General features: G+C 37.0%; 1 protein-coding gene across 1 annotated transcript; it reads right to left on the bottom strand.

Moving 5' to 3' along the window:
* Positions 1–10,719: 10,719 nt before the first annotated feature.
* TAS2R16 (taste 2 receptor member 16) lies at positions 10,720–11,604 on the bottom strand. The gene has a single exon (XM_008053796.2). It carries the CDS (start codon positions 11,602–11,604, stop codon positions 10,720–10,722), a length of 885 nt encoding a protein of 294 aa, XP_008051987.2.
* Between the last annotated feature and the right edge of the window lie 447 nt (positions 11,605–12,051).

Here is a 12,051-nt window from a genome sequence, read left to right as displayed (position 1 = left end):
ATTATAAAGAGAATAAAATTATAGCTGGTTGTATCTGTAACCAAATCACTTCCACTGGATAGCTATACCAAAGGTAAAACTAATTCTAAGTGATAAAGGAAGGAAGAGAAAGAGATTGTTCTATTTTCCCCATCTCTTCAAAAATCCAAATCCAGTTCTTTCCTAGATTTTTTCTTTTATTAGATCTTAGTGTAAGAAAGAGCAAAGGTTTATCCTTTAGGGAAGGTTTTGGCAAACTATGGTCAGCACATCAAGTCTGGCTGGCTGCTTGTTTTTATAAATAAAGATTTACTAGAATAGAGTCACTTTTGTTAGTTTGTGTATTGTCTATGGCTCCTTTTATGCTGCAGCATATTTTGGTAGTTTTGACTGAGATGAAATGGCCCCCAAAGGCTAAAATACTTAGTATTTGGTTTTTTCTGGAAAATGTTTGCTGATCTCTGGTTTAGGACACTCATTTTCCAATTTCATCTAAACCATTTGGGATACTTTCAAAAGATTTATCTTCTGGGGTTTCACCTTTGAAATACTAATTTCAGTAAGCCTATGGAGGCCTGGGCTTTAGCATTTTTAAACATTTGAAGTAATTCTGACCCAGGTAATCTTGAAACAAACACTGAGAAACACTGCCTAAGGGTCAATAATAAAACTTAAAGTTAGTTTGTAGGACAAGACCAAGAGCTTTATGCAGTGTTTTCATCTCTTTTACCCAAATTAAGACCAAACTTCAGCACCTTTTATCTTTCTTACAAAAGATAAAGCTCTCCTCATAGGAAATTCTCCTTTTTATCTAAAACAAACATATTTCTATTGAAGTATAGCCTTGAAAATTTCACAAAGAGCTCTCAAACTAGACTCAGTTTGAGACATACTCTCCAGAGGTTTGGAGCCATGATTCTACTATTTGTCAGTCACATGTTCATGAATGCATTTTGATTTGTTCCTTTTCACATGATTTACATACATTAAAATAATTTGTTTTAAAACTTTATTTCTTGTCCTTGAATAATTGTCTTGCCCTTGAAAATTATTCCATCAAAAATAAATAGAATACTTGTTTAGTTTGCTATTAGCTTTTTATTAAAATTTACTTACAGTAAGGTGAATGGAATATTGGGTTTCTTCTGTTCATACCTCCAGGAAGGAAATTATAGTTTAATAAGCACACAAGCAGCTCCTAGTATTTAATACTCTAGTGTTAAGCACTTGTATTATCTTGCATTGATCATCATAAATGATTAGCTAGTAATACAAAAATGCGGTATAGGGCAATAAATTGTGTAGAGACCTTCTAAGACTTTTTCCCAAACAGTTTTGATTAAAGGAATCTCATGGTACTTGCTTAAACATGTGCAGTCTGAGACAATTCTCCTGGAGATCCTGATCTGTTTGTGTGGAATGGATTCCAAGAATTTGTATTTTTAATAAAAAGTCTGATGCTTCTTACAATAGGAGAAGTTTAGAAAAAAACACTGTTATAAGATTAGATGTTTCTAGTCAATGGCAATCATTACAGGCTTTTGTGGCATTTAAGAATTGCATAAAAACAAAGTGGGCTGTGTTCTTCAAGCATCTTGTTGTAGATGCTCCTTATTTCTTCACATGGATTTCTGCTTCTGGCAAGAGAATAGAAACATTTGATTTGAATCTGTGCCAATACCTCAGTTCTTGGGCTGTTTAGTGCTTGCAACATTTGGCTCACATGCACTGAGTCCTTAGAGGGACTAGCTCTGTTTTATACAATCCATCTTATCCAACTTCTCCTTGTAAAAAGTTTAAATCTAACCTCCTATACTCTGCCTATTTTATATATCCTCACCCTTGTGACGACTATATTAATATGCAATGTCTGAATAAAGAATTTGATGTATAATAAACTTCTCTCTATAGGTACATGTATAGACAAAAAAATCTGTTTGGTGGGTGTTTGGAATAGATGAAATATTTTCAAACTCAGGAGGGAGTAGATTCCATATGGTGTCTTTAACCAGAATTAGGAAACAGGTATGTAGTTTAAAAATATTCTCACTATTATAATTTTAGTTTGTCAAAATTAAAAAAAAATATTTCTAAGATTTTCATGATTTCAGCTGAAAGTAAAGCACACCAAATGTTTTTTGACTGGTGAGGATATGCAGAAAACATACTAATTTTTAACAAGAAGCAGTCTCCTCCAGAAGGCATTATGAGAAGTAAAATTACATTTTAACAAAAAAAGATACTGTTGGAAGATTTTTAGTTTAATGTAAACATCTTCTAATATTCCTTCCAACATTAAAATTCTGTTTTCAAACATTAAGAATCCTTTGCTCTAAAATATATTATTCTAATTATTTTCCTTTATTTTCATTCCTCCTACATGCATATTTGATTGTTGTATATACAGAATCAAGGAAAAAAATGGGAAGTTCTGCTTACAGAATGTAGAAAAGTGAAATAAAAGTACCTCCACCTCTAAATGAGAGAAAGATATAAATAAAGGATAAAATTGTAATATTTCTTGAACTTATCGGAGAACTGGGAACAAAGGGTACTAAGCAGTCTGAACTCCATGGAGGGACAACCTCACTCAAGAAGTGAAGAGATGTGTAGAACTGATTACATATGGCAGAGCCAGGGAAGAAGGAGTGTTAGCCACCATTCTCATGCCCTGGAAAAAGAATTTGTTTTATAGAATTTGTGCCAGTCTCTAGGCACAAATATCATTTATCTCAATCTCTTCTATTCTACTTAAGATGTCTGGCTTTCAACCAAAAATTTTGAGACACAGAAGCAAGAAAAATAAACTTGTTCACAAGAAACCAAAAAAAAAAAAAAAAATTACCCAAATGTTGGAGGTATTAGGAACTTAATTTTTTAAAGTAAACTTTACATTAAAAATAATAATAATAGTTTGGGATTTACAAAGTTGCAAAGATAATACCAAGCCTCTATATGTGATCCAGGTTTAGCCAGGCAGAGACTCCCACCAGAGTCACAGACAGAGGAAGTAAGAAATGTATGGTAGAGGCTGCATAGGTGAGACATAATGTTAGATCAGAGGCATTTGATATCCCTGAGGCAGCTGAAATGCAAATTTTGTGCCTATTCCCTAATGCCATGTGGCAGGTGGGGCTGCTGGAATAACCCATGGTGCAGTTTGCTATTTCTTCTGGTTGCCCTGCTTCTTCCTATTTTCTGAGAACTCCCTAAAACTATGTTACCTAAAAACTTTTAGTAGATTCTTCCTCTGCAAACCACTTAGATTGGATTTCATTGCCTACAACAAAGAACAGTGACCTAAACAGTGAGAATAATAATCCCAAGTAGTGTCAGGATTTGTTTTAAAAGAACACCTCAATGAGGTTACACACTCTAGGTTCTGCTCCTTAGCTTTATGGGCTCACAAACCTATTCCTGTTAGTCTTCCAGAGTGGCCATGTTGAGAAACAAACTCATACTTTTGAAACTGAAGTGGAAAAGAAAATGAGACTGAGGTGGGCACAGGCACCAATTAATTCAATGATTAAGATGTCAGAGAAATTTCTGCCTAAATTCAAGCTACATGATCTTAAGCCTAGGTCAATAAAACTGAGACTGAGTGAAGAGGGCAAAAATGAACCTCAAAGTCACCAATATATCGATGTTTCCATCAGGTATCAAAAACATGATAACAGTGGAAGCTCAGATTCTCTCTGTAGTACTGTCCTTTTATTTTTTATAAGATGCTTTCAGGATGGTGGCAAATATGGCAGAACTATCTGTATGAGACTCAGCCATTAGTCCTAACATTCTGGATTTGGGTCGTGAAAGTCTTGCCATGCCATCCTCCTGTATGTGTGTGTGTTTTGCATCCTCCATTTACCTGTACCCATAATGACAACATGAAATGCCAAATCATAATCAGATGTGTGAGTATAGAGTAAAAGATAAAGTAATTGATAGAAACTTGTGACAAATCCCCCAGATAATAGTTAAAAGGAGATGTCAATAAGACTAGAAAGTTTCAGGTTGGTTTACCAAACACTTCTCTATCCTGGGCAGACATGGAGACTGAAATTCATATTTGTTAATTTTGTATTTGTTTAAGTACAGTTTGATACTTGTTTTACTCTCTTTCTATGTGCTATGTTATGATCTGAAGTTGCACAATCTGTCTTGACCTAAATCCTGAGGTCTGATTGTAGAACCTTCTAGTCATTTTCTGGTTAATTCTTAGATTATTCCATTTAGGGCAGAAGTAGGGAAGGAAGTTGATTTCTTGATTTATCCATCAGAAGACAATCTTATTTCCAGGTTCTTGGAGTGAGCCTCATTCAATCCCTCAAGTAGTGACAACACTGATCTGCCAAGATTCTTAAGAAATATCTACCTACACAGTCTATCTTTAGGCCTTAAGAATGAAGGCTTGTGAAATTTAACTTTCTTCTAATTTTAAACTTAAATTTTAAGATCTACTTTCCCCTGAAAATGGGAGTGATTATTCTTAGTCATTTTGATTGCACTTTGGCTGCATTTCACTTACTTACATCTAACATATTTTTTAAATAAAATATTTTAAATAACAAAAAGAGTCTAATTGGAATGTTCCTAACACAAAGAAATGATAAATGCTTGAGGTAATGGATACTCTAACTACCCTAGCTTCATCATTGCCTGTAAGAGAACATCACAGTTACCCCCAAAATATATATGACACTTTTGTATTCATAATAGTTAAAAATATATATAAAAAAATAAAAGCAATCAACTTCAGTCACTTTTATAAAAAGTTCATTTTCCAAAAATCTAGCATTTAGACTAAAATTTAAAGAAAAACTTAATTCACAATATGGGATTTGTCTCCTATCCAACCAATAAAGCCTGTCATTTTAAATAAATGTTATTCAAAGAAATGATTTGAAGATACTTTGCATTGCATTTGAATTTATCCAATCACAGTCTTCTATCAAAACTAGCAAAATGCCAGTTTACATGTAGGATCAATTTTGTAAGTTTTACTAAATGCAAAAGAAATAGACTAAAAATTGTTACTTTGGGATTTTGAGACATGGCTAATGGATAGTAAATGAGAATCAAAAATTCTACTTAAAGCTTTATGCAGATGCATTTTCCCTTCTGTTAGGAAGTACTTTGGCATTAATAGTCAGAGAAATAAGTTTCACATTACACCGATTGTAAATACTTGCTCCTCTAAACTTTATTTTTAAAGACTTTCAAAATTATCCAATTTTAATACACATTTCTGGGAAAAAGTAAATATGGGTGATTTTTAAAAATTGGTTTATAATTGCAGTTATGTCATATCTTTTTTGCTGCAGTGCTACTCAAACCATTTTCCTTTGTAAGCTCTTTCTTTGCTTTTTTAAATCTTCTATCTATCTGTCTATCTATCTGTATATTTATTTTTGAGGCTAAGTAGCTTTATTATTAGGGAAACCCAGGATTACAAAAGACTTAAGAGTTGACATTGGAACCCTTCTTGCCAAAGGTGGGCACAAAATCGACAAAATGTTGGTTGTACTGCATCCTCCACTCGACTCTGCTTGTTTCTTTCTCCTTCTCTTGTTTGGCCATCTTAGGAGTCTGACCTCTCACTTTCCCAGCATGAGCCAGAGAACCATGAACTTTACCTCCAAGCATGTGGCTGGCTACTTCCAGAGTGACCAGGGCCTCCACTCACACTGGCCCAGGTTAGCCTCATCCTCCAGGGATGTGCCTGCCAGGAACACAACTTGATTTTCTGGGGTGATGCCTTCCAGAGAGGCTATCTGAGCCTTGATCTAGGCGATGGTCTGCTGGCCGGTCACCTACAGCTGCTAGGTGTGGATGCAATGCTGTATGTTGGTGACTGAGCCGAGGCCTCAATTTCTTTATCTCTTTTTAAAAACAGCAAGACCAATTTTGAAAGAATGTACCATAGTTTACAATAGAAATATAAGAACAGTAAGGATAAACACCATTAACAAAATATAAACACTAACACAAGAATGAAAGAATAGAACAACTCTATTTCAAAAGTTCCTACGGACAGAAAAATATTGTGATTGAGCCCAAAATTTAATGTTAATTCTGGTGGAGGAAATTGTAATGACCACAGTGGCAGAAAAACCAAGGATTGTCAGAAGTAGGCCTTTTCCTTGACCTTTGGTTTAGCTTTTTTCTGAAAAAGAAACTTATCTCTGGATCTTTTTATAAGCATAATGTACAATTACTGACAAACAATTTCCGAGAAAATGTAGAAGGCTTTTACATCTTACTAACTTTTATGTCTCCTGTGGCAAATTTATTGAATAAGCTAAGCTCCCAAGAGCTCCCCATTTTTCTCTGACCTCTGCCTTCAAACAAATTCCTAGAATCACCCTTTTTCAATCCTTCATGGCATGATGGATTATAGAGCTTCCTAAGAAAGTTCTCATTTTCAGACTTTGAAGGGTCTAAATCAAAACATTAATCTCATATCCAGTGAAAAGCTTCTTCTCTCCCATCTTAGGCCTTATATGGAAGTTAGGGATCAGAAGGGAAGAAAGTAGGGTTTAATTCTTTCACTGTTGTTCCACATCCTCTTCCATCTTGTTGTTATAGGACCATGGAGGGTGGTAGTACAGGAAGAGGTAGGAAAAAAGAAAAGTAAAAAGGCTGGTATTGTTATAATATGACCATTGATGCCCTTGTCAGGGAAGGAATCCACATACAGGTTACCTTCTGTTCTTCAGAACTCTAAGAGGATTTCTGTATTTCATCATTCCTTGGAAAGGGAGAGGCATGTATCTGCTAAATGCCTCCCAGTTCTTGTCTGTGGAATGCCCACAACCTCTTTCCACCCAGCTCTTCTCAAAACCAAAATGGTCAAGGCTGATCTAAGTGGACCCCAAATGGATAACATAACCCATAGGTGAAACTCCCAAAGAAGGGCCCTCATTTCTCTGGAGGAGGAGAACATGTGTTGATCAAGCTGCCATCCCATTTTTATATTCCCAGTGGCACACAGTAGATTGACAGCAAATATTTATTGAATGAATGAGACTTCTTGCAACTCCAAATTTCAGAATTTGAGGTTGCTACTTATTATCCCATTATTATCATTCAGTAGTTGAATTTCTTGTGTGTTGAAAACTGTATTGAAAAGGCAGAGTTAAAAAAGAGACATTCAATAATGGGAAAGAACTTACATTTGGTTTCAAGCAAGCAACAGAGATAACAGATGCAAGAGAACGAGGAATGACCTTCAAGGGCAAAAGTCAGTGGTGGGGTTTGGCATTTGTGCATGCAGCTGGGCTGTTGCTAGGTCATGAAGGGAAGATAAAACTTAGGTAATGGACATAAAGAGGGAATACAGAGAAAGAAAGGCAAATGGCATCATAAAATGTGAGAAGAATTTATCATATGAATAAATACATTTTATGCAAATACAGATATACTATGCATGGGTATTCTGGAAACAATAAGGAGATGCATCTGGTGAAAACACTTGGGTTTATGTTGGAGATTATTGGAAGTTAAGGCTGGGTAGGTGCTTCAGAGGCAAGTCTTGGAAAGTCTTGAATACTAGGCTCAGAAATAGGCAAAAAGGTGCCATTGACATTCTTGGCCATGTATCCAGCTCAGTAGGAATGGGAGCAGGGTAGATGATATATCATCTCATTAATAAATTTGGTGGTGTGTCTAATTAGGTGCCATCAGGAATTTACCATGGTTGTTGGTTCCCTCTGCATCACAAGCCATGCATTAAGTTCATGGGGCATCGTAGGAAGGGTGGAGGGTCTAGTTTCCAGTTGCTAATGGCTTGTTGTATAAGTAGTATGCACTTACACAGGTGCCAGGCAGCAGTACTTATTGGGTCACTTTTAAATTCACTGCCACCACCCATGGGATTCTAAACATTTCCTCCTAAAACCCAGGGACGTAGCCTTTGTAATCTTCTGCTTCTTCCTTCTTGTGAATTACCAGGCAGCACGCTCTATGCTATAGACAATGAGCATTTTATAGGGTGAGTATTTACAAATTGGACAACACAGGTGCATTAGCCGCTTGGTGGCATAATTTCATATCTAGCTAACTGAAGCTGACAAAAACATGTTACTTGTTCTTAGTAACACTGTTTCTGTTATTCTTTTGAAAACATCTCCTTTTAAAATCATGTTCTAGGGCAATCACTCAGTCCCCTCCCACTATAGGAGCTTTTCTATCTTCTCAATAAATCTTACTCTCTCAAAAAAATAATAATAAAAATGAAATTATGTCCTTTTCCAAATTAAATGATTTGCACCCTTAAAATTGACTTGAGATTTGGCATTAACCAGCAGTGTGTAAAAATTTAGGTAAATCAGTTGACCTTCTTAAGGTCTGTTTTCCATCTAGTTTGGGTTGGGTGATCTTGACTTGTCCTCTCAGTCCAAAGTAAGAAAATGTCTATTAAGTCTCTGAACTATTAGGCACTATAAATATAAAGGGTAGATATTTCTCTTTGTAATTTTTCTCTGATTTCTGGATCCCTTCAACTGCCTCTAACACTCCCACCTCATGCATATCCTGGATGAGTTTTTCATTGCATTTTACTCAAAAGAAGATAGAGTCCTAAAAATATTTAACAGTTTCTGGAATAGTGTCTGTATATATGATGGCAAGGTAGGGGGTGTTCTTTTTTTCCCTGTTCTCTATTTATATACACATGAAGAGAACAGTTTTTATTTCCTTCAGCAATATGAGATTTTAGAACATGCAAGGCCTCATCTGGATATGAATATAAATGAAAAGTAACAGTGCAATCCAAATTCCAGTGGCTCTTGTCCAACCTATTGCAGCAGGATTCCAAACCCTTGCAGCCCACCTCCCCTCCAGCCTCCTAAGCATTCCTGGGAATCTCTGTTCAGAATACAAAATGCCAATGTGTACCTTTAAATTTTTTTTTTCTGTTCTGGTTCACTTCAGGTGGTTCTAACCCTCCTTCTCAGATGTTCCAGCAAGCACCAGGTTGGCCATCTACTGCAGTTGGACCATTGGAGCTTAGGACATGCCAAGGCTGACAGGGTGATGCTGTGGAGTGGGACCGTATGCTTCATTCCCCTTTCTGTGCAACAGTGAGGGTGTTGCTGAGATATGCCACCAAGCATAAAGTCTTTGGTGAAAGTGGTCTTCCAGTTTTTACTTACATTTTGTATCTTCCATTTTGAATATGAATTTGACTCAGAGACAAATCAGTGTGACAGACCCAGGACCAGATCAGAATTTTGATTCTCTTCCAAGCAGTGAGCCTTTTTATACAATTAAGTTTGAGATACCTGCATTCTTTTCCCCATAGGATAGTTTACTTTCAGGAGATGTTTCTAATAGCAGATCCAGAAGTTCAGTTTACTTGACAAGCCCAATATATGTAAAAGGTGAACCACATTATATTATGAATCCCTGGCACCTGAATGTTGTAAGAGGTACAGCTGGCTTTAGGAAACATAAGTTGGTAAGTGCCTGGGTTAGACAGAGGTTGAGACCCAAAGGCCTGGATATTAGACATTACCAAGACACATGGCTGCTATTGGGAAAAGGTGAAGAGGAGAGATGTAAAGAGAGAGATGCCCTGGGGAGAAGGTGAAATGGGGTGCTGCAAGGGAAGAGAAGAAGAGGGAAATCTATTAGATGGGAAGTTGGAAAGGACATCTAAAGGACAGGAATGTCTCATAGGTCATTTGTAAGTGGTTACTCTGTGATTCCTGTGTTCCCATTCATTTGGGGAGGGCTTTGAACTGACACAGAACACAGTATAAAAGAGTACAGAAAAGTTAAGCCAAAGCCATTCAGATGTTATGAAGAGGGATTTCTGGCTGACATTTGGGTTATATATGGCAAAAACAAACAAATTCTATGTTTCAATATCGGAATCTTTCCAGAAAGTTCACTCTACCTTATAGCACTACAGAAAGGCAAGAATTGAACCAATAGAAGTCATGTGTAGTAGATACAATTAAATAGTCAATATTTGAAGAAATATTAAGGATGAACCTGGGTTGAGTAAGTGGACTGCTATTCTGAGGAAGAGTATAATGCCTTGGCAGAAGGAAATTAAAGAAGAGTGAAATTTTGAATTGAGTTTCAAAGGAATGAAGGCATAGTATTTGAAAGATAAGCAAATAAGAAAATTTGCTTTGTTAGATAAAAGTTCAGAAGCAGCAGCATCGAGAGAAAGAAGGGGAGAGAAGAGAGAGAGAGAGGAGTAAGAGAGAAGAGAGAGGAGAGAGAGAAGAGGGAGGGCGGAGAAAGAGAGAGGACAAGACATTTTCTTGACTAAAGAAAGTGAATTGAGGTTTAGCATAAGGAGAATTCAGGGCATGAGCAATGAGTTCTTGTAGATATGAATTCATATTAATGTGTGAAGTAATTGACAAATATGGGAAGGTAACACATTGTGTAGACACCATGATTTTGACTGTCTTGTGTAGAATATAAAAAGGGTTTAAGATTCCAGAGTTGTCAAGGAGTAAGGAAAGATGAGAAAGACTGGAGAAAGCAAGGACCAACCTGAGGGTAGTGGAAGAGAAAAAAGGAGTGAAGTAGAACAGAGAAATGATTGACTATTTAGAAATAGATGACCATGGAGGGTAAAAGAAAATGACCTGCATTCATGGTGAGTCACTATCATATACAAGATTGATGAGAGCAGTCCTGGTTGTTGGCATTATTTGTGTCCTTGCAAATTCTCACTTGCCCTGGGATCTTGTACTCTGTGCCTCAGGCTGTCTCTGGGCCTCAGCACTTTACCTTTAGAAACTTTTTCAACGTAGGACTACTCAGCATCAGTGAAGCAGAATGAATAGAGACTACAGCATAGATGACAACTTCCCATAGCCAGAACCAAGATCCTGTATCAAATAGAGAGCCTATAAGGGTGAGGAATATGACCATAAAGTAAGAGGTGACGAAGATAAGAAAGATGACAAGAGACCTCAGGGCAGTGGAGTGCGCTTTCATGCTGGGGTCGCAGTGGCCAGTGTTATGATGCTGCATCTGCTCCAAGTGCTGGACCAGTGAGGCCATGAGAATGATGGTGGAGGCCAGGAACAAGACAAAAGGAGTAAGCAGTGCAACTATTGTGTGAGGCTTGATATACGAGTGCCGAAACATCTGAAGTCTCTCAATCATAGTGCTGTTTCTGGGTAAATGCTCCATGAGGAATTGAATCCGAATGTGATTAGTAATAGCTGAAGGGATGCTTGTCACAAAAGAAACCACAAGAGAACCTAGTAACAGCCATGGAACCAACCTCAAAACTCTCCACCTCAGCCACTGAAAGATGGGGTGGGTGAAAGAAGAGACCTTGACACAGTAGAAGACAGCAAGCAAGCTGGTTATCCAGAATGTAAGAATATTACCAAATTCCCAGATGATTGATAAGTACCAAAATACATAATTAGGGTTAAAGTAGCAGCAAAAATTGAACAGCATTGATGAAAACTGTAAAAAGAAGTGACAGATGCCTAGGTTGGTGAGAATCATATCCACAGGTGACAATCTTTTGACCTGCAGCCATTCTCTGCCCAGTACTAAAATAATCAAACTGCTCTGCATGATAATTGCCAAGGACTCGAGCCCATAGATGATCATGAAGATGACAGTGAATTGGATAGCTATCATTCTTCTATTCCAAATTTTCTTCCTGGACAAAGACTCAGAATCTCTGCTTCAGTTTCCGATAGGGAACAGGCTCTTGATGTCACTGCTGTCTGGTGCAAGAAAGCACCTCCCTCTGGATACAAATTTTCCCCATCTCGTTTTTAACTTTGCCATTTTCCTATCTGCGGGATTTGTTTATGCTTTGTTTGCTGACTTGCTATCACATCTGAATGTAAGGAAATATTGTTTGAATATGTAGTCCTTCTCCTGAGGTGATTTGCATATCCCCGTAAAGATGTATCTATTTTATAACCCTGCTGTTTATTTCCTCTTTATCTGTCTGAGGTGCACTTAGTTTATTTCCCCGACTTCTTTAAACGATGTCTTCACACCTTTAACCTAAACTTTGAGCCACAAGAAAGATAAATCCCTGACTATCTGTTCATGGCCTGAATAAGTTTTCTCTCC

The sequence above is a fragment of the Carlito syrichta genome, unplaced genomic scaffold, assembly GCF_000164805.1.
Source record: "Carlito syrichta isolate Samal-C Ts95f unplaced genomic scaffold, Tarsius_syrichta-2.0.1 Scaffold288486, whole genome shotgun sequence".
NCBI classification, from domain to species: Eukaryota; Metazoa; Chordata; class Mammalia; order Primates; family Tarsiidae; genus Carlito; species Carlito syrichta.
Note: the sequence above shows the minus strand (reverse complement) of the source record. Positions and strands in the feature narration are given on the sequence as shown.

Bases quoted from the DNA above. Each gene is read 5' to 3' on its own strand.
- TAS2R16 (XM_008053796.2), bottom strand. From the start codon at position 11,604: ATGATAGCTATCCAATTCACTGTCATCTTCATGATCATCTATGGGCTC.